Consider the following 24,776-nt stretch of genomic DNA (forward strand, 5'->3'; position numbering starts at 1 on the left):
CACACACACACACACATATACATACATACACACATACATATACATATACACACACCCACACACACACACACACACACACACACACACACACACACACACACACACACACACACACACACATATATATATACACACCACAGAATGGCATGTAAATTTCAGTTCCAGGTCCATGTTTTTAAACCATAAAGTTTTTTTTTTATGCAGTTTATTTTTCAGTCAAGCAACACAAGATGTTGTGATTGTTATGGCACTGGCAACAGAAAAGCTGGCCTCTTCCACATCTGATCATAATTATGATTGCAAGCAAAATGCTATCTTTTCAAACGCATCCAATTCTTACTTTTGTATCCTTCAAAATAACTTCCATTACTCACTTAATCACTTGGCAGTCCTAACAATACTCTTGAACTATGAGTTCAAAACCTACAAGTGATTTGTTACACTTCAGTTTAAATTTCAGATGAACTGATGAGTAAAAAGCGCAGATCTGACTGATCAGTAGTTAGGAAAGAAAACATGACAGGGTGTACTGTTAAAGCAAAATAATCAATGACAGGATGGTGTGAGGCTGCCCTTACCACAACGAAGTTATTTTTTCAATAACAGCATGTCCTTTTATTGTATTATACACATACACACACACACACACACACACACACACACACACACACACACACACATATATATATATATATACACTTCCAAAAAATGCTTAATAAATGTCACCTCACAGTAAACTTCACCATAATTGCACACATTTCATTTCTGTTTATATAAAGAGTATGCCATGCAAGTCCCTGTTGAAGTTGTGTCTACAGAAACAGTAAGTGCCTTAATATCAACCTGTGACTTTTCTTGCAGCAGGTGCTACTGTCAGAGCTGCTGTTCAAGAAAGTTTATTAACACCTTCTAACCAATCAGAGTCAACCATTCAGCAGCACTGTGATATAAATCACTATATGATAGAAATAGGAACTTGAGAAGCATTCAGAATGTAAGAGTCTCACCGTTCTGTCCTCCAGGTACATGGTTTTTGACAGGAAGTCTATTCCAATCGTTGCCTAGAAGGATGAAAAAAAAAAGAAGACTTAAACAAGACTGATCAGTATCACTCATGCTGGTTAAGGACTGTGCAGAAATTACAAAGCCAGATGTTCAGATGAGTTTTTCTGTGGATGATACACATAAGGGAGCTGTTGATAATGTCGTTAGGATCTGTAGGAATTGACAATTACAGCTATAAACTGTAATAAGTCTGTCATAAGACTGAGGGGTATATCTGATTTATAGACAGCCTCATTCTAATTTTTTATCAATTTGTACCACAATATTTTGTATACACATTCAATGATTTATGCAAAAAAGATTCACAGCAGAAGCAAAAAAAAAAAAAAAAAACCCTTGCAGCCACCACAGACCTGTTTATGAGTTATCTATTTGATATATGATTCTGATGCTGAGCGCCTTTAATCAATGAATCATATATTTCATTGGCAGATATCCAACATCTACTACATCTACCACACCTGCAGAGGAGAACACACAGTCTGAGATAACTCAACTCCAAACGTGCACACACACACACACACACACACACACACACACACACACACACTTAACACTTACACACACACACACATATTATCAGTAGCATTTGTGATTTCACACCCCTTGCTCTTAGCAATTTAGCGATTTTGTGATCGCAGAAATGAATGCAAAATCAAGGAAATGCCACAATATTCACAGGAGCTTGCAATTTTTCTAAATTATCACAGATTTTCTGCTGATTTGGGCCAAGACGCATCATGTGACGTCATCACAATGCACATTCCGCCAAAGCACCCCTCGAGTCACGTGCGCCGAACATGACTACAGCTAAAAGGTCTCATTTACTAGCACACATCACTGCAAAAGACCATGCAAAACAATTTCACACAATTGCAATTTGCCAATTCGAGTAGTTTTCCACAAAAAAAGCACAAAAATCTCTGCATATTGCATGGCAAATTTTGTAAAAAGCTGCAGAAAAAAAATCAAGCATATTGGGCTGCAACAATCAAAAAAACTCAGCAAAATCCTGTATGGATTGTAAAGCTGACAAAATGCGAATAAAATGTAAAAGCCAAATCACAAAAGGGGAAAAGCCGTAGGAGCTGGAAGACACATTTGTTTCGGGTAGCAGTTATTTTCGCTTCACACCAACTTTATCTAGGTGACCTGTGAAATTTATGAATCCTGGTCTTGAGAGACAAAAGAAACAAGTGGGTGGGACGGTGGTGTGTGAACCTTTTGGTTGGTAAATGGTAAAATTAAATAAATAAATAAATAAATGAATAAATAAATGTAGTAGTAGTAGTAACACCTGACATTTCCTTGATATGCTTTACTGGTGGTTGTAAAAAACGTGGAAAAAAAGGTTACCCCCACATTCTCTCCAAAATCATACACGCTGATGTGTGCAACTCATGTTGTCATGTGATCAATTAGTCTATAATCTTCCAAAACAATTCTGGCTTTTAGAATTTTCTTGTTAGCAATGTTGGCAACTGTGCTCATTAGCTTTATACTTTAAAAAGTATAAACAGAAGTAGCACCTATAATACACCAAACTTTGAGATATTCCAAGCAAAACACATCCATGGTTGCAAAAATTTACTCTCAATGAACTCTTTTCAAGTTCTTTTAGAAACATACTGTACGGTGTGCAATGTATTAATCATGGTGTTAGAAGCCAAACAGCTGCAAGCACTAAAGGAGCATCAACACAATTTGAGAGACAGACAGTTTTACAGAGTGTTTTCATACATCTGAACACTGCAGCCCTGCTAGGATTTTAAGCAGCTTAGTGCAAATATTGAGGCGTGCACAAAGCCTGTTCTGATGGACTGCTGTGCCTTGGGTACATATGTTGGGACGGATCGATGCAGGAGAGCTGATCAGCAGTGTAATCCCTGACAGTAGATAAGCCAGGAGCTCATCCGCTTTCTGTCTGCTGGTGTGTTGGGCCTGATGCAACACAAAAGAGCTGATAAACAAAACAAGACAAGGCTAAACTGCTGCACTGAATGGCCAACAGATGCCAATGCTCTGTGCGTGTGTGCAGGAATCTGTACTTCATCTACTCACAATAAACCTAAAGTATTTTAATGAATGAGATTCAGTGTTTATCTATTGATCCTGTCGATTAATATCTTTATTACAAGCAGGCCACAGGATTTGTGGATATAAGCTCAGGACTCACATTTGCACATTTGAAGCACATTTGCAGATAACAGTAGTTGATCCAAAGTGTTGTAGAAAACATCATATAACATCGCATTAAATAACATCATAAGACAAAGAATAAAAATAAGTTTTAAGAGATTTTGAAAATAGTTAAAGATGGAGTGGACCTCAAGCGAAAAGGGGAGACTGTTCCAGAGTTTGGAACCAACCACAGAAAAGGCTCGATCACCCTTAGACTTAGTACGACAACGGGGGACAGATAAAAGAAGTTCTGGTAGGAGTGTTCTGGTAGGAGAATAGAATATTGAATATATTTCTACCATAAATTCTATGTTTCACAATAAAACAGTAGCATTGCATTTTTTTTTCAAAAAAAACACATTAACATGCACACATAAACATTAAAAAAAAAAATCATTTTAATGTAATATTTTTGAAGATTCAGCAAAACATTTTAACACTAAATTAGCCGCTTCCAATTACTTTCAGATTATTATAAAAAGTACATTAAAATGTGGGTGTTTTCACATATAGTTCTTTTTAAACGAACCGTACTCAGTCCTGTTAAAGCGAACCCGAAAGGGAACTAGTTGCAAATGGTCTCAGTGTTTTTGGTGTTCACAATACAGTTGGACTCAAAAGGGGACTCTATTCACTTTCTGGAAATTTTAGCGTTGATGAGATCTCAGACCACTTGCCGTTCACACTACAACTCCCTTACCACAGCTTAATAGTGAATATGCCGTTCGAAATGGTTGCTTCACGTGATGCAGTCATTTGGCTGAAATGCTATGATTTGGTTGAAAAACAGATTCACTTCAAAGCAGATTTAAAGTGAAATACCAGAATCCGTTTTGATGCTGAAAAATACGCTAATGCTTCATGCCATGGTGCTATTGGCTGATGTGAGTGGTTGGGGTAGACAAAATGTGTGCACAATGATAAGGAGTCTTTATTGGTCACATATACATTGCAGCACAGTGAAATTCTTTTCTTCACATTCCCCAGCATGTCAGGAAGTCAGGGTCAGCCATGATACAGCGCCCATGGAGTAGAGAGGGTTAAGGGCCTTGCTCAAGGGCCCAACAGTGGCAGCGCTGGGGCGTGAACCCCCGGACCTTCCGATCAGTAACCCAGAGCCTTAACCGTCAAGCCACCACTGCCCTATATGCTACATATATTACACGCATACTGTATACTAACAGTATTATACAGCAACTATTGTTCCTGTCACTGACACAATACTATTCTTACTGCTGCCTAACAACTTAAGCTCTATAACATAATTGCTATTACCACAGTGGCTCTATTAGCTTATCTGCCATGTTGCTACCTAACATGCTGACCTTATTGTGGGACCACATGGAAAGTTATTTGAGTTGTTTTTCTGTTCGGTAACAGAAAACTGGAGCTATATATGTGCAGAAACTCAAGTTCTTCAAAAACAAATTGTGAAGCAGACTGAGACCACTTTGTTTTCACAATGCAAAAATCAATCAAACCGCCATATGAACCATTTGTGGGTCCTTTTAGGGGGATCTGAGATCATTTGGAGTGTTCACATATTCAAGTTATATCGGTTCGAGACCGCTTTGAGTGCTTGAACAAACTAGGTGTGAAAACGCCCTAAAAGAGAAAACAAGATTCCCAACATACCCAAAGTGTATTGTGACAAAACTGATCATGATATCGATATTATATCATCATATTACCCAGCCTTGGCTCACCCAATGGATGTAGATATAACATGCCATCGTGCAGTGCAAATATTATGGCCTTGAAACAAAGATTTAATGTGTGCTATTATGTCTTAGCAGGCATATGATATTTACTTAGTTAAGTATTCTTACTAAATCTAAATCTACTGATTTATTCTTCAGTTTTCTGTTATGTGAGTATTCTGTTGAAGACATTTTGAAAAACAACTTGTTAAAACAACTAATATGACAATGTTATCAATTTCTCCTTTATGTTAAATACTTATTAAAATACATAAAATTCAAATGTGTTTATCAACAACCAATAGTAAATCAAAAAAAAAAAAAAAAGAAAAGAAAAAGAAATGACAGAGAGAGAGAGGGGGAAAAATTGTGCTACCTCTCTAGCTCCGGTGTTAAATATAGAATTCAGTACAGCATGACAGGTGCTCACATGCATATATCTAGAACAAATTATTCATATTCATTTAAATTATTAAGAAGCCCAGATGCTTGGTCTAAGTCCCATACAGTGCTGTTTCCTCCTTACACCTCCCGAGCATCACAGGACAGGAAACGAGGAAAGAGCTCATAATGGAGCAGGAGGGAAAATGAGTTCCTGATACATCTAATACTCATTTAGGGCAGTCTACCTGCCACAGCATTTCATGTGAAGTGTACGTATGTAGCGCAGTGTGCATCCTAACTGCAAAAGCGCTTAAGGTATAGTGTGCGCAACTCACATTTCCGCAACTTCAGCATTATGGATGCGGCACCTGAATATTGACCTGCAAAGTGTCTCATTGCCTGCACAAGCTTAGCAATAATGTACTTAACTGGTCATGTGATCTTTCAGGAAGAACACTCAGTATGTTTACATGGACAACAATATTCTGATATTAACCCGATTAAAACAATACTCTGATGAAGAAACTACCATGTAAACAGCAAATTTTTTTTACCTTAATCCAATTTAAGTCATACTCGAAGTATACACAAATGGAATTAAGACTTGTGGAGTACTCCTGTTTTAGGTGCATTATCGACGTGTGTTCATCTTAATCACACTATTAACATCGTGTGAGAGTTTTCACCGCATTTTGCGACAGGACACGTACACACACGGCAGTGCTCAACAGTTTTACGGCAAACAAGAGAGCACGGCTGCGTCCGAAACTGCGTACTTGCCTACTGTATGGTAGGCAAAATACATGTATCTCAGCTACTATATAGTAGGTAAGTACGCGGTTTCGGATGCAGCCCACGGCTTCAAGCAGTCGTCTATTTGCACGTACAGCATGACAAATAATTAACTGCACTTGAAGCGTTTGTAAAAAATTAAAAATAAAAACACCCAAACCTGTAAATGGTACTATAACTGTACGCTAATATGTGAAATTCTTTAGGGAACCTCGGATGTGAACATCAATCTATGTTCTATAACGTAAAACGGGAACATGAAAGGAATCTTCTAAAAGCGACTCATGTAAACACCTTAATCACAATATCGTTCAAGATCAATATTTAGATTACTGCTGTCCATGTAAATGTAGTCATAGACATACATTATATTATATATATATATATATATATATATATATATATATATATATATATATATATATATATATATATATATATATATATAAATTGTAGGAGACTGATGTACAACACACAATGTGGCATGTTTTTATTGGGAAAAAAAAGTCTTTGATTACTGTAGCACATGCAACAGCACATCCTGAAGTGGTTAATTGTTCGTATACCACAGCAATTAGCCAACACTAACAATTTTATTTATTAAAGAATGACACATTATGCAGACCCTCCAGGATTTTGAGATCGCATAAATTAATGCAAAATCAAGCAAATTCTGCAAAATTCGGAGGAGCACGCATTCAGCCAAAGCTCTCTTCGATTCACGTACGTAAAACATGAGTACAGCTAAAATGTCTCATTTTACCAACAAACATCACGGTGAAAGACCGAGCAAAACAATTTCATGCAGTTGTAATTTCGCCAATTCAAGTAATTTTCCACAAAAAAGCACAAAAAAACTCAACAAATTGTATCGAAAATTTTGGAAAAAGCCACAGCAACATCAAGCATTTTTGGCCACAACAATCACAATGGACTGATTATACTTGGGGGCACAGTGGTGTAATGGTTAGCACATTTGCCTCGCATCTCCGGGGTTGGGGGGTACAAATCTCCGCCCTGTGTGTATAGAGTTTGCATGTTCTCCCCGTGCATCAGGGATTTCCTCTGGATAATCCGGTTTCCTCCCCAGTCCAAGGACATGTGTTGCAGGCGGATAGGCCTTTCCAAATTGTCCATAGTGTGTGTATGTGTATGTGATTGTGCCCTGCGATGGGTTGGCACTCCATCCAGGGTGTCCCTCGCCTTGTGCCCAGAGTTAGTTTCCGCTATCACTTACCTTATAGCAGCTTACCTTATATAATTTAATAAGACTATAATAAGACTTTAATAATTCCAGTGTGTCTTGTTACCATGAAATGTGAAAGCACAAAGGCTTCTGTCCTGAAATTCCCGTGTTGGAAAACATAAAGGAACAACTTTACCTCTGACTGCTATAAAGTACTGACACTGGAGAACCCTTCCTAAGTGCTAAATAAAAGTCTTCTCTCAGAAAACTTCACCATATCAACAATTGCACAGTTAAAAAAAAAAAAAAGGTTACTATACTTCTATACATAGTAGAAGTAGTGCATTAATATAAACCTGGCCAATAAGAATCGAGAATGTGGTATAAAGCTGCATAACAGTTCACCATTATTTTTTGGAAGAAGTCACATGTTCAACAAAATCTGAATTTTTACATGTGACTTTTCTGCATTAAGGCATTTGCATATGGAATATATGTGAAAGGGACGTGAATATAACATTTCAAAAGTGCTGTTCTGGTATACCCATTTGTGAGGAGAAGGACTGTTGCTAGTGGGATGAACAATGGTGACATTTTACAGGGCTGACAGCTGGAAAAGGGAGCATGGAAATTACAATAAGAAATATATTTCTGAATATATTTAACATACAGTATACAGAACACATCAATTTAAAGGTGGTTTGAGAAAGATATCTTGTTTCAGAGAGGCCAGAATTCTTAGCTGTGTCCTTCCTGGGGAAATTTGGCAATACGAATATGACTTTTATTGTTGTTATTGATGGGAATTGTTTGAAAAATGAATTAAAAATTAACAAAGTTGAATTTATACTTACAGCAAGCTATTTCAAAACGATTTGATTCTGTGCTCACTACCTTATTTTTTCATGATACTAATGACATTTGAATAAAATACATTTTGAGCCATGTTAAGAAGCATGTCATAATCTAATACTGTTGCTGGCATGGGAATACACAAATGTGGGATAGACAAAAAAAAAAAAATCATGAATAATAATAAGTATTATTATTATTGTTGTTATTTAATATTTCTTATATTTATAATATTTGCTTTGTTTATAGCCTGGGCTTTAGAAACACAAATCATGCCTTTGTTTCTCATGAGCAAAAGGTACTCTGAAATTGAAAACCAAAATTGAAATAGCTAAAGAGATAAATCAAACGGCACACCGCTAAGTTCCATGAAAAGAGCAATTAAGCACATGAAAAGAATGAATCGTTTTTCAAAAAACAGTGATCTTAACATATTATGCTGGCAAATGATGTTTATCTATTTATTCGTGTAGCTGAGCTCTGCCAAAGTGCTTCAAGTATGGCGATATCACACTCACAAAGAACAGAAACACTGCTTTTAGATGATCCTAGCTCTGCTATTAGTAATATAAATTCATATCATTCCTGTGGATCCACAGCTGTAGTCAGTTATTAGCTTGGGCAGATTGCACATTTTGACATCAGCAGCATGAATATCTGAAGACAAATAGCCATGTAACAGGAAAATAGCATTTAATTAAGCCTATTGATTAGAAGGCAGCAGCTCAATACAGTGCTAATAAAGAAGGATGACATCACGCTGAAGAACAAACACCCAATCGGAGGCATGTACACTATTTTCTGCAGGTGGTAGAACAAGGTTCTGATTGAGGAATTCAAAGAGCTGGGATTTTACACACATTTCACACATGCTGTTGTCTATTCCAGCAGGTAAGCCTTGGGCTGATTCAGCTCGTATTGACTAGCTAACCAATATAGGGAAAAGGTCTGAAGTGCTTCCCTGCGGTCTTAAAGAATACACTACTGTTCCCATTAGCAATGTCAATACATGTCAGTAGGAAGACTGGGTACTCTAAACTGCCCCTGGGTGTGAATGTGTGTGCATGGTGCCTTGCAATGAACTGGAGACCCATCCAGGGTGTATTCCTGCCTCACACCCAGTGTTCCCGAGATAGGCTCCACGACCCTGACCAGGGAAATGTGCTTAGTGAAAATAAATGAATCTGTCACTCAGCATCATGGTACAGTAGCTGTACCACTTTCAGTTAGTGTATCATGTGACGAGTTAAAAAGCTTTGTAATTGTACAGTAGAAACTGTCTTCTGAATTAATTGTTACAGCAAACATATATATTGCGCATGTAAAAATTATCCTTTTAAAATACTAATAGGTCTAATATAATAATTATAATGTTATTATAAATTCCATAATAATAATGATAATAGTGTTTACCATTTCTACAGGCTGGCCACTGTGCACAAGATTTTGGGATATATGACAGTGAAGGATGAATGTTGGCTTCACAGATTGTCCAGATGAAGGCACCTCACATTCATAAACATTCAATTTGGACATGACTCAATGCCTTCCTGTCTGGTAATATAGCCAGATGAGGCAGTGTTTCTTACATTTCAGACACTCCCTGTTTTTGTTCTACACTTTTGTTTTGTTATTGGTTCGTTCACTTATTGGGTTCACCTGTATCTTGCTTTCCCCTCATTAGTTTTTGTGTTTCAAATCTCTACGTTTTCATGAGTGTTTGCAAACTCTTGTCACGTATTTTGTTGCCTTCCAGTCTGAATATTTTTCTGCTGTCTCAACTAGTTCTTAATTTTTGTCTTTTGACAATGGTTATATGATTATGGAATATCTTTTTCTATATGGATTATCTATTATTGATTATCTTTTTCTGTACTTTCCTAACCCTTTCAGCCATGGTTTGTCAAGGTTATACTTAGCTTGACTCTGACCTGCCCCCCGGTGGACAGCGCATTAATTCTCCCGTAAGATGCAAGCAATGCACACAGGGGAGTATGTGGATGCTTAAATAGCTGCCGTGTCCACACAGTCATGCACAATCACATGTTAAGTTTCTCTGGCCTTAATGGTTAAGACCAGAAGGTTGTGAGTTCGAATCCTAGAACTCACAGAGAGATACTTTTAAACCTCTGCGTAAGACCCTTAACCCTCAACTGCTCAGATCTATGGTTGGATTGGATTCTGGTTCAATTGTAATTGACTTTGGATAAAAGTGCCTATCAACCAAATAAATGTGAAGCTATGAGGGATGTAAGATCTGATCAACAGCACCTCATCTGATTACCGCATCCACTGTTGGCTCTTTGTGTCTCTTCACTTCAGTATCCTGAAGGCAGCCTCACTACTTTGGATGATTTCAGAGAATTTGGGCGCCTTCTTGTCTCTAAAAACTTCCTGATTTCTCTACAAAACCACTATTTTCTCTGGTCACGTCTCCTCCTTCCCGCATCTCAGCTCTTCACTTCTTTCCCTCGTTGTCTTTGCTACTTATTTCATTCGACATTCTTTTGTCCATTGCTCCATCTAAATTTGCCTGGAACAGACATTTGGAGCCGAGGGACAATGTGAAAAAGACTCCATAGTCCCTTAGCTCACTGAGAGAGGTAAAGCAATAAAGCCTGTGTCAATGCCAGTATTTTCAGAATGACAGTCGAGTGAAAGAAAAAGCAACACATGTTTAATACAGCCACCACTCTTCACTGCTTGCTAATTAACAGCCACCGGTCTCTGGAGGCTGGACAGACAGAGGAGGGCTCGCTAAGAGCTACCAGAGTATTACGCCTCACCAAGCCAAGCAGCAGGGAACACACACACATCATAACTCCAGGCCTCAGAAAGGCTCTGTTAAACACACACACTCAAACAAGACACAATTAAACAACTAATATATATATATTTTACATTGGGTTTTCCTTCGTATAATCCCACATTTAACACAGTATGGCTAATAGAAATATTTATGTTAGTATCTGTTATTATATTAAAAGGTGTAGTCACTTTTGGGTAGCTTTTAGTTGAAGTTAGATGTTTTGAATCTTAAAATGCAAAGAAACCTAGCCGATCCCAAACTACGCCACACCTCAAAAACCCTGCTAGACTATAACACCTGAATTCCAGTTCAAGAAGAGAAACCTAAAATAACAGGCAATATAATCAAGGCGGCATCTTGTCCACAAGACTAGACAGTGAGACAGTGGTATAACAAAATTCTAAGAATGTGAAGATAACATAATAATAACAACTTGTTATTTTTAAAAAATGCAATGTTTTATAAATCACTGACCCTACCTTTAAGGCAAGTGAAATGCAGTGCTGGTGAAATGTAGTCCATACCATGTAGATGAGCTCTTGATTCACTAAACTGTTCTTCCTCATAGAGAGACTGGACATCACAAAAATGTCAGAAATGTTCATTTTAGCAGATGTAACACCTGGGCATTTTATGCAGCTTGTACCTGGAGTAGATGTGCATACAGGGACTGGGATCCTGCAGGACCAAATAATAATTTGCAAAGTGTGTTGTTTTTACTCTCCATGCAGGTGGGAGTGGGCGGCCAGATATGAAGGTTGTAAGTCAAATAAAAGCTACAGATGACAGGACACTGGGTGGTACTGAGTGACATGCTTACATTGTTCAGTCAATCATCTTTAGTAATTGCTTTTTTCCTGGTCAGGGTCTCTGTGGTTGAAATAACTAATTTATTTGTGTTTTGGTCTGAATTCCTTTGGGAGTGAATGGCCGGGGGATTTAAAAAAAAAAAAAAAAACGCCGTGGCTCTTGAGTGGCACAACAGGACATTGAGAGTTCGAATACTGATGATGGATCATGACTTTGAATCCTGACAATGTCACAGCCATCCATGACCAGGAATACCAAGACAGCAAAATTGGCTGTTCTCTCTGGGTGGATGGGATAGCATCACTTAAACACTTCAATCAAAGCGACCCCAGACAATCATGGGTGTCTGTGAGTTCATGTACACAGAAGGGGTAGATACATATACTGTAGTATGAAAAGTACGAAAAGATGTTGGATTAACATATTTTGGAGGAAGCGTGTGTTAGCCTTCCCAGTTGTAGTAGTTTTCATGCATTTGGATTATTAGGATAATATCTGGATGAAGACACATTTAAAACAATATTTAAATACATTTATGGCATTTGGCAGACACCCTTACCCAGAGCGACTTACAATTATCTCATTTACACAACTGTGCAGCTGAGGGTTAAGTGCTTTGCTGAATGGCCCAACAGTGACAGCATGGTGATGCTGGGATTTTAACTCGCAACCTTCCGATCAGCAGTCCAACTCCCTAACCACTGAGCTACCTCTAAGTCTAAAGTGATTTGGAGGTGTGGCTTAGGAGGGAATACTGAATGGATAGGATATGGCTGTTTGAATTTTAAGATTCAAAACATTTAACTTCAACTAAAAGCTACCCAAAAGTGACTACACCTTTTAATATAATAACAGATACTAACATAAATATTGACCATAAGATGTCTTGGTGTCTTACTGAAATCCAATCACTTAAACGGCATTTTAAGACGGAGGTGATTGTGGAATTAACCTTTAGACTGTGTGAACAACTTCGTGATGCGCTTTTCAATGATGCATCAAGAGATTGTGTTGTGCGGTGTGAGCAATAGGTAAATGACAAGATTTCTGTGGTAGTACAGCTTTAACCTATAATGGATACACAAACACACCAGTTCATATAGCAGCACAGCTGATTCAGCTGATTTCTCTAGTAAACTTGATTTTAATAACAGCCATTAAAGATAGGATAACTTTAATAGGCACAAATCCCTGTGGGATAAACATTGTGCTGTGTATTGAATTAAGAAAGCAGACTGTGTAAGAGCAGGTCCCATCAGCCCTCAGACAGCAAGCACTACAGCAGTGATCAGCTCACAAAGCGCTCGTGTAATCTTATTACAGCATGACGCTTTATTACTGCAGTGTGGATCTGAAAGGAGCCGCTTAGGTCATGACACAAAACCCATCCCCAGCTACAGGGGGGTGAGCGAGCAGCACACAGAGTGGGGAGAGGCTGTGTGTAATGGGATGTAATAGTAAGGATTGACAGCGCAAGTGTGGGCTGATGAGATTCGGGTTTTAATTTCATACAGCGTGCACAACACATCTAGGACAAAGAGAGAAGGTTAATAATTTCAAGGCTCTTGTGCAGAATATTCCCTTTGACACGGCTTGACATCAGCACTTTCCTTAAAAACTCCTATTCATGCATTATTCTGGTATGGAAAACCCATCGTAACTCAGAATAGGAGGAAAGAAATAGGCGGAGAGAATGGGAAAATGCAAAATAGTGCAAGGATGAAAATAAAGAAGGGGGGGTGCTAGAGTGAAGATGAAAAAGAAAGAGCAACAGAAGGAGAAGGGTGTAGTAGGGTGTAGGGAATGAGCTTCTGAATGCTGTATAGTTATGTAGGATTCTGGCATGTTTATATCTTCTTTAACCCTCCATCCTCTCTCTCTCTCTCTCTCTCTCTCACACACACACACACACACACACACACACACACACACACACACGTCACACATCAATATGTATCTCAGATAAAATATCAAAGCTCCATCCTCTTCCCTGTGAAGGTCCCTTGCAGGTTTAATTGGAAGATATGAACCTCATATTGACTGCAGTTTCCTCAAGAGATGAAGAAAAACAACTTTCTGGGCTTTCTTCCCTTTACCCTACAGTAAGAAAACAACCAATGCTAAAGCTGAAGGCTCTGCACACAACATGCATATTTAGTAGCAAAGATATTCAGATGGTCATGTGATTATACGTGTGTGATAGTCTGGGAAAACCGATCAAATATCATGCTTATATACAAGTTCCTTTTAACACACAGCACTGCTCGACATTATAGCATGCAGTTATAGAAGAGAGATTATATCTAGCTCCCTTTTGAGTCTGGTTGCTCTCAAGGATTCTTCCTCTTGTCGCCTCAGGCAATTTTTCCTTGCCGCCTCGTCACCTCTGGCTTGCTCATTAGGGAGAAATTTTAATTAAAATTTTGATTGATTAAAAATTTTTTAACTGAATTGAATGTCTCTGTGGCTGAATTCAATCAAACAGCCAAACATGATGGAAAAACAAGTTTTTTCCTGCCTACATGCAACACTACTGTATATGGCCAGAAGAATGTAACACACACATGGGCACCATTACATCCATACAGTATGTGTGTTTTCCCCAAACTGTCACAAAGTTGGAAGCACACAACTGTCTAGAATCTCTTTGTATGCTTTAACTTTAATTACTAAACTAAGTAGCCCAAACGTGTTATAGCATGAGATCAAGATAGACATGGTGTGCCAAGGGTGGAGCCACATTCTGAAATCTAGTGGAAAGCCTTCCCAGTTGCTGTTAAAGCAGTAAAGACAGGACCAACTACATATTAATGCCGTGGTTTTGGAATGGGATGTTCACAACGCACACAGGGATATGATGGAATGGGATATTCAAGACGCACATAGGGATTATGGTAAGGTGTCCACATGCTTTTGGCCATTTAGCATACATTGACTTATCTACTTTAAGAAACCACAAATATATTTCTTCAATCTATCCATTTATTTATTAACCTTTTAACTTGACTAGGCTTTGTGCAAAGGTCATCTGAGATAAATAAGCAGCTGTTTTTTAAAGCCCCCCGACCCCCCAAACCCCCTTTTATGCTGTGGCATCATTGGGATTCGAACTCATTTTCCCAACAAAAGAAAGAATGAAAATTAAACACTAAGTGCAAAAGTATATATTTAGCGTCCAATAACTGTCCTACTGTGAGCAGCACAGACAACAAGTGCACTGGGACAATCAATAATCAATATTATACTGTAATATTGCCTAGCGCTATTAGAAATTCATCCTGCACTTTTATACAGTTCCAAACCTAATAACAAGTAAATAAAGTACAAAAGAATGAATTGTCCTTCCATACGTACTCATTCAGAATGTATAAACTTTGTAAAGGCAGGACATAGCTTCAGTCTGTTCCCTGGCTCTGTAATCGGTTGACACTTCAGGACTCCTCCTACATTTCTGACTTCAGTGGTGAATATTTAGAGTGTGACAGTCCTTTGACTCTGTACTGTGGGTTTGTAATGAAGGAACATGAACCGGAGCGGCTGACAGGATGACGGCAGAATAAAGCTTCATACCTGATATGTGTTGTCGAAGCTGTCATACATGAACCGTGTGATCAGAGACGTCTTTCCAACTGCAAGAGAACAAAGAGGGGAAGAAGCGTTAAAATGGCAGGCATTCAGAAGCAGACAGGCACTGAGGCATTTTGGGATGGCTGAGCATGCTGGCTGAATTGATTCGATGGCAACGCGGAATAGTGTGTCATGAATCACACAACTGCCAATGGATCTAATTAATGATTACAAGGCTGACCAGAGGACTGACAATGATGCCAAGGAGTTTGCAGTAATTATAATGATGACCAGTGCAACATCATTATTTTGGCAAAAACTAAGTCAGAAATAACAATCAAATATCATTAGCACAAGATTTAATCAGCACACAGCCTGTTACACTGTAATACACAGAAGTAAATAGTGATTTTTGCATATGATTACATTTCTGTATAATTTACTTTTTGTACAATTCACATATTAAAAGATAACTACGTTATTAGGATATCACATTGTTAAAGTTCCAGTTCCACTTGCCTATCAAAATGATTAGAATGAAATGATTTAAATAATAAAATAATAATAAAACGTATTCTGTGCCTCAAGAAAACAAATAGAAGCTGTCCTTCTTATCATTAAAATGTATGCCTGAAATACTCTTAAAATATCATTCAAACTACTGAAGAAAAACGTTGACTTTGCTGTGAGCTTGACCCTGTTTGGATCAATTCCCAACTCTAATCAATTCATCTGCTGGTTACAATGATATTAAACGTTCAACCGCTTGTTCACATCCTACAAACCACTTGTTTTCAGATATCATGTTAACGAGAATTTCAGTCCAGCACACAGCCCGATGGGTGGACAGACGCATGGATAACCCAAAAACATAATGCCTGCACTCATTAGTGGCAGAGACATTAAAAGATGGAGTGCAATGTGAAATTAGCAGCATGTTAACTATTGTCATTATGCCTTGTGCACCACATTCATAGTCATCCACTTAGTCCAAACAATATGTCATTAAACAAGCTGTGAAAGTGATCTGTATTCAGATCTGTGCTCAGCGGGTGCTTAAACTTTCCATTCACTTTATTCAAATGAACATTCATAATAAAAGTGCATCAGCATGTGGCTTAGAGAGGGGTGAAAAAACTGTCTCCTGTGAGGAGTTGCAGCATAAATGTGGGCAATTCATATTATATATATATATATATATATATATATATATATATATATATATATATATATATATATATATATATATATATATATATACACACACACACACACATACATACATACATACATACATACATACACACACACACACACACACACACACACACACACACACACGCTATAGTTTCAACTTATGGACATTCTCCTTTCCTCAAATATTACAAGTTGCACAGGCACTGAAGCAGCAAAGCATCCCTACACAATCACACTTCCACCACCATGCTCGACCGTAGATATGATGTTCTTTTTGGGGAATTTGGTGTTTGGTTTACTCCAGATGTAACAGGACCCCTGTCTTTTTACTCAGCAATCCACAGAACATTCTCCCCAAAGTTTTGAGGATCATCAAGGTGTGTTTTTGCAAAATTCAGATGATCCTTAATGTTCTTCTGGATTAGCAGTAGTTTTTGCCTCACTACTCTTCCATGCCATTTTTTCCCAGTGTCTTTCTGATAGTGGAGTCATGAATAGTGACATTTATTGATGCAAGAGAGGCATGTAGGTCCTTTGTTGTTGTCCTTGACTCTTTTGTGATTTCCTGGATGAGTAGATGCTGTGTTCTTGGAGGAATTTTGGAAGGTCTGCCACTTCTGGGAAGGTTCACTACTGTGCTGAGTTTATCCATTTGGAGATAACGACTCTCACTGTGGTTCTTTGGAGTCCTAGAGCCTTTGAAAAATCTTTGTAACCCTTCCCAGACTGATGTATTTCAATCACCTTCTTCCTCATCATTTCTGGAATTTCTTTCAACTTTGGCATAGTGTGTTACTGGGTAAGATCTTTTAACCACCTTCATGCTGTTGAAAAAGTTCTATTTAAGTGTTGAATCGATTGAACAGGGTTTGCAGTAATCAGGCCTGGTTGCGTCCAGACCAGCTGAACCCCATCATGTATGCAGTTTCATAGATTTGGGGAATTAGTAACTATGGGGGCAAATACATTTTCACACAGACCCAGTTTGTGTTAGATAACTTTTTTGCTTCAATAAATAACATTATCATTTAAAAACTGTATTGTGTGTTTACTCATGTTGCCTTTGTTTTATATTAGATTTTGTTTTAATTTCTGAAACAATTTAGTATGAGAGATATACAAAAAACAGAAGAAAGAAATCAGAAAAAAAAAATTCACAGCACTGTTTATAGCTCAAAACAGTAATTTATGGGAGAAATATGGGTACAACAATGTTTCAGAAAAGCATATTGCAACATAGTTTATTACAATATAGATGGTATACTATCATATTTTCCACCCCTTAAATCTTGTGATACGGAACTGCATAGTGTCAGCAAACACCAAACACACACACACACACACACACACACACACACACACACACACACACACACACAGACATTCAGAGCTTCAGATGAACAACGGGCTGAGAGCTGTATTTCTCGGCACTAACAGGACTTCACAGTGTGTTAGCGATGCCACACAGCTGCAGGTCACAAGTCATTTAAATGCTAATTTGTTCTAAGACACACAGATCTGTCTGTTTCATAGCACACACAACTGGAGCAGGGTTCATCTAAAGCTTTTGAGTAAACACAGAAGTATGATTTTAGCTGTGCCATGCTGCTCTTTCAAACAGAGCATGACTATTGATCTTGAGTGAAGTGTGTGTGTGCGTTTGTGTGTGTGTTTTCTCAGGGTGTGGTGCTCACAGAGGGGAGATAATGGCTTACCAGAAGAGCAGTCAAAAGGAGGATGCTGAGAGGAAGGGAAGAGGAAAGCAGTAGGGGAATCATTAAAGATCGCTCACTTTAAATATGAGCAACTCTCTGTGTTCCGATCATTTAGCCCAGTCTGCTGTTTCACCCTCACTCATTTGTTCAGGAGAAGTAATAACGGTAAAAATTGAAGCGAGATTGTTGAGTTTTGCTGAGTAATAAAACTCAATTGAAAATAAAATCTTTCTGAGGCAGGTGGGACCGTCATGCTTCATAACAATGAAAAGTCCTGACAATGTCGCCGCCCCAGCCTTCTCTCTTAGGGCTGTCTTCATGGAGTCTGGAGGCACAAAGAGCTCATACTGCGCTACTGATGGATGGCAGAGCAGCAGGCGTCTAATTTTAGTCCTGTTAAATATTTAATATCGTGTCATTTAGTGAACTAGGAGGGCATGACATTTTTTGAGTTAATCACCCATGCAAGACAGGAGAGGGATGGCCCAATTCAGTGGGTAACATTTCCTCTGATAGATTGTGTGTTTGCAAGACCATGTTTCAGCCTCCATCCAAGCTTTAGCCATTAGCAGTACAGTGCTTGCTAATGGATAATGAAAACTGTGAGAGGATCTGAGTTCCATCTCTCACCACACGGGGCATCAGAATCCTCCGAAGGTGCCAGCATGTCCATTATTTCTTCCTCCACATTCGAGGTAACAGAGTTCATGTTCAAGCTTTCTCACTGACTGTGATGCAGTGAAGTGGAGAGGAACTCAAATGTGTCGTGTGTTAGAGCTCCACCGAGACAGAAAAGCAGATTGTGAGAGTCTCTCCTGAGACTCTCCTTCTGGATCAAACAACGCTCTCTAAGCAAGCTCATTTTCTTGTCAAATACTACCTACACATACCTTAAAGCTTCAGTGCATCTGTGACTTAGGATGTGATTCTTTCTGAAAGACCATTTGCTCAAATCATTCTGAACAATTTAAAGAGCAAAAAACAGACTGGCAAAAGCATTCACTGTAAAACATACTCATTTTATTTATTCCAGATAGTAACCATGTATGACTGTATAATCACATTTACAAATGAATGGTTCTTTTGCATGGACAGTAACTGATCTACCCATCAGCCGTACAGTCTACACATCCTCATTGCATGATTATTACAAATCGGTTTTGTTTCCTGGACAAAAACCCAACTCGGTTACTGGACATATTTGTTCGTATTAATTAGAGACAAAATATTTTAGTCAGGTATGTTTAGAGAGGTGGGTGTAGTAGCCATTTTGTTCCCTGTTTAATGTTCTGTGGTGACATTAACAGTGTATATTCACAAAATTGTGTGAAATCAGTGGAACTGAAAAATAATATTTTGACCTTGAGGCTGCAGTATAAAGTGGGTTAAGGTAGACTGCAAACACAAAAGCAATTTTGGCTAGAAAATAACCATGCAGCTTGTTGTGCTATTTCACCTATATCAGCACTGTAGCTGATGGCCATGAAAATAGCAACCGAGTGGAAAGAGAAAAAAAATATTATTATCAGAATTATACGCCTATATCACACTGGTGCCTGCTTTTCTGTTCTTGCCATTAAGGCACAATAATTTGCATAATATTAAACCCTAAAAAAAAATAATAATAAGCATACACTTAAATGTCGGGTGGACAAATCAGTAACCCAGGCCCCCAGAACAAGCAGATGATGTGTCTAAGTTATCAGTTTTTAGCAGACTGCTTATATAATGGTTTGAATTATGTTTTCTTTTCCCCCCATTTACTTCCTAGAGAAAGAAAAAAAACAAACATTTTGCTGACTTTCACAAAGCATTTTTTAAATTCCGGTTCATCCCAAAAGTGTTCAGTGGGGATGAAGTAAGGGCTCTGTGCAACCACTAGAGTTCTTCCACACAAACCTTGGGAAATCATGTCTTCACAGGCCTTGGATTGTGCACAAGTGCATTGTCATGCTAGAACAATAAAGACTCATTATAACTTTGCGGCAACAGTTTGGAGAAGAACCACATATGGGTGTGATGGTCAGGTGTCTACAAATATTTGGCAATGTAGTGCAGCAATTAAAAAACTGCCTTGAACAGCATGGTCGCATGTGTGTGCTATTTATTTCTGAATCCCACCACCTGCTAAAGTACACACCAACATCAAGCACACATTTTAAGCATTCGCGGTAACTACCTTTTACTAGCTGAATAAATTTAGTTCGTAAGGACGACAGAGAAACTACAGAAAAAACACATAACAGTGCAGCACTAACTGCATGATGAGTAAAAAGAAGGATGCAAACAGACATGAATAACATGTATTTCCATGTGACACCATGCGTAAAAACCAAAGCTTATAGCCAAAATTTTAACCAAAGACTTGCTGCCAGTTTGAAGAGAGAGAAAACATGATATCGCACATTATCAGGGTAAATTAAAGACTATGGTTATGCGGAATCATCCGCTCCTCTGGAACTACTCGCTCATTTCCAACTTTGTATGAATGCAGCTCGTCATACTGCAGAGGTTTAATTCCATTAGCTACCATTTTCCAGCCTAGTTAATGACCTTTCTGGGCAAACTGTACACTGGATCTCTCACTTGACTATTGGGCTAGCTAACATTGTAATATCCACACCTTCTGTCCCATTTAATTAGTTTTTTCTTCCTCAGGCCAAAGTGTGAACAGAGTGCTTGTAACATGGATGTTTGTCAGCTGTGTATATCACCTCAAAATGAACCCACAGCACTGTTACAATAATTAACAGAGATTATCCAAAGAGCACTTATCAGACTGACTAATTATCTTCATTTGGGCCGTCTTTTTGTTCCTGTATCTGTCGGGATCTCATTTAGTGTGGTAATGAAAGATTATGCTAATGAACACGTTCTTATTTGTCAAATATCTGTGCACGTTTGGAAAGAGAGGGTCACACCGAGTCGCTCACTAAGTAAATGAGTAGACGGTTAAACGTGTGCATCTGCGCTAGACTTTATTCTGGTAAACAAATGAGAGACAGTCTTAGACTGCAGAACGATGGCAGAGAAAATTGTATGAGCAACACAGAACACAGAGGAAGTCTCAGACGTATCCATGGAGACAGTTACTGTGTGCTCATCTCTCTGTGTCGTCGCTGTTTTCTTTTTCTGCAGAGCTTAGCTCACGTACTAACGTGGACTATGAAACATCTTCACACTGGAGTGAAAGGGATGTAAAAAAAAATAAATAAATAAAAAGCATGGAGCACAATTAGAGGACCATTATTCCACGAGGCTCTTCAGTCAAAAGTTAAGGCCAACAAGGCAGAGGGAGAGGCTCATTGGAGAGGATGGGTGGTGTGAAGGTGATGAAGAGCCTCTACCTCTTCATCTTACATGGCTGTCATTCAGAAAGGGTTCAATCTTAAAGTGGCAGCTGGTGGCAGGAAGTACCAACCAGTGACGACTGGCAGTCGCCGGCTCTCGACATGTCTGCCTAATTCCTCACTGTTTCTTGCATTTCAATACCATGCTTTACATGCCCTTCATGACTCGAAAGTGTGCATCACACAGGTTGTCACTTGTTGCATAAGAGATGAGAGTGTACCAAGGCAGTCCATGCAGGAGTTTGTTTTTTTTCCATGATTGGTGTGCCCAGAAATACTTGATTTTGCTGCAGCTTTTTTCAAAAGAGTTTTTGTGCTTTTTTTTGTTACAGAAAACGACTTGAATTGGCAAAATTGCAATTGCAGGAAATTGTTCTGCATGGTCTTTTGCAGTGATATTTGTAGGTAAATGAGACCTTTTAGCTGCATTCATGTTTGATGCATGTGAATCAAAGAGGGCTTTGGATGAATGTGCGTTGTGACGACCTCACACAATGCGTTTTTGGCCCAAAACTGCGTTAATTTCTGCAATCGCAAAATCCTGGAGGGACTGTAGCAAGGAGTGGAGTGCGGTTTAACTGGAACTCACTCCTTCAAAGTATGCAGTCATACTTGTTTACTATCTAGCTAGTGAAGTAAAGTTTTGTTAACCATCATGTACAGTACAGGCAAAGCATTGGGCTACATAAAAAAAAATTGCTTAATTTATTAATTCTCTAACGAGGAATTAGCTTGATATATTATTTATAGACCCTGAACTATTTGTAGAGTCTCTAAACAACTTCAGAAAGTCCTATGGATAAGTGTGTCTACCAAATGCTGTAAATTTAAATTTACATAGTATATTTACATGTAGCAACGTAGTAACGTAATGTAGGAAAGCAGAATATTTGAAAATATTTAGTATGTTATTGTTCTTCATAAGCTTGTGTTATTGCTGGCAAGTGTCTACATATGCTGCAGCTATGTAAGTACCCTTGTTCATATACTCACCTGCGTACCTTTCATACACCTTGAGGATTAAAAGCTCTGTCGATTAATAGTCATGTCTGCCCTAAAGCGATCCTCTCCAGCACAAATAAAAACCCTTCTTTAACCTCTTCCTCTGATTTTGCACAACTAGGTAAAAGTTAAGCTGGTGGGAGTGTGGAGAATATGCTAATGTTTTTATGAAACACCAGAGCAGCTCCAACATACACTAGATGGTACACTATATGGTCAAAAGTTTTTGGACACCTGACCATCACACCCATATGTGGTTCTTCCCCAAACTGTTGCCACAAAGTTGAAAGCACACAATTAAAAGTCTACTAGAAAGTCTTTGTATGCTATAGCATTTCAATTTCCCTTCACTTGAACTAAGAGGCCCAAACATGTTCCGGCATAAAAACGCACCTGCACTGAGCAAGGTCTTGAGTGGCCTGCACAGAGCCCGGACCTCAATCCCACTGATCACCTTTGGGATGAACTGAACGCTGACTGAGCCACAGGCCTCCTCGCCGAACATCACTGCCTGACCAAACTAATGCTCTTGTGGCTGAATGAGCACAAATTTCTATAGCCACACTCCAAAATCTAGTGGAAAGCCTTCCCAGAAGAGTGGAGTTTATTATAATAGCAAAGGCGGACTAAATCTGGAATGGGATGCTCAACAAGTAGTGTGAGGGTCAGATGTCGAAAAACTTTTAGCCATATAGTGTATATCAAGCAATTAAACCAATCTTGCCATGACAGAGAATCAGAGAATACATTTCTCTCATCCTACTAATAAAAGAAATCGATAACCATTGGTGCTTCATACACTGCCCCCATCATTTGCATCTGTGTTACAGGATGCAGGATATGTGTGGCTATTAAGGGTGTAATACAATGCCTTAATCTATATCTCTTTAGTGCTCCAAATATTCATATCTGTTTTTGCATTTAAACTGGAAGTGGGCATAGTCTTTCCTGGATGTTTTTTTTTGTACTTTCTAAACTGTTTGTGGATTTTTTGAGATGCAGTTGAGCTGGGAATTTTGCTTAAATCTTGCAACCCTCCCCACAAGGTTCCACGAGCTGTTCCTTTCTTTACGTATCTGTATTCATATTCATTGAGGACACGTTATCGGTTCAATCCGAATATAGTATTTGCATTCAATTACACCCCTATGGGATACACAGGATACATATTGTATTAGTGTACTTCCAGTTAAAAGCAAGTATAACCCTGGTTATAAAAAGCTCTCGCTTTCTTTCTTGCTCTCGAGTATTATTCAGTCAGATCTCCAAATGCTCGTCTAAGGAAATTCACTCTGGTCAAAGAGGAAATTCACTCTGGTCAAATAGGAAATTCACTCTGGTCAAAGAGGTTATGAAACAGTGCATCCATTACTAGAAATGAAACTAAGTCAGCAAGGGATCCTGATTTGCTGTCTGTGATGTGTATGATTATCTGCTGACTTCTCAGGATGTCTAATAGCAGTAACCTACTTTCCTGAAGTTATGCAGAAAAATCTTTTAGGGTAAGTGGCTCCAGGCTCGGTTTTGTATTGCTATAGAGGCAGTGTGAATTGGTATTCTTGAACCACTCATAGGCCCACACCATAATGCACAAACAAACCCATCCAAGCAGTGCATGTCCCATTTGTACAGTACAGTATGTCTGAGGTAGAACTCTGAGAGCCCTGAATCCAATTAGAGGCTGGTTGAATAACCAGCTATGTCATTTGTTACCCTAGAAAAACACAAAGAGTGATAATATCTAGAAGTGTGACCCAGATAGGACAAAGCTATTTCCCTGAGAGAGTGAAGGCCACCGAAAATCAATGTTTCTGAGCCAGAGATGGATAGTTTCCTTTTACTGCCTTAGCAAACACCTGTGCAAGGGTCAGGACCATAAAGCAGACTCTAAACTAACAGGCGTTACGTTAAAAGAGCTCACCAGTGACATGAATTAACACCCATCCCAGGCGGAAAATTGTGCCGTTGTCTCGAGTGCCATAAAACCCACACAGTTTTAATAGACCTCATAGTGACTCTGGCAGACACAGCATGGGAATGAGTTTTCTGAAGGTCTGGATTCAGAAAGTGTGCCACATGAGACCAAATTCACAATCAAACTCCTGGTGATATACGCAATACAAGAAAGAACAATGTTACAAAATGGAGCTAAAAACGAACCTGAGG

The 24,776-nt window shown here is 38.7% G+C and overlaps 1 protein-coding gene across 1 annotated transcript in view; it reads right to left on the reverse strand.

The window, feature by feature from the left end:
• The window catches only part of rab6ba (RAB6B, member RAS oncogene family a), a 95,355-nt gene that overhangs the window by 33,306 nt on the left and 37,273 nt on the right, over positions 1 to 24,776 (reverse strand). The window contains exons 2-3 of the mRNA XM_017479149.3: positions 15,350 to 15,408; positions 1,008 to 1,061 (exon numbers count right to left, since the gene is read on the reverse strand). Coding sequence (XP_017334638.1) covers positions 1,008 to 1,061; positions 15,350 to 15,408 — 113 coding nt within the window. The remainder of the gene's footprint in view (positions 1 to 1,007; positions 1,062 to 15,349; positions 15,409 to 24,776) is intronic.

Source organism: Ictalurus punctatus, chromosome 11 (genome assembly GCF_001660625.3).
Source record: "Ictalurus punctatus breed USDA103 chromosome 11, Coco_2.0, whole genome shotgun sequence".
In the NCBI taxonomy this organism is placed as follows: domain Eukaryota; kingdom Metazoa; phylum Chordata; class Actinopteri; order Siluriformes; family Ictaluridae; genus Ictalurus; species Ictalurus punctatus.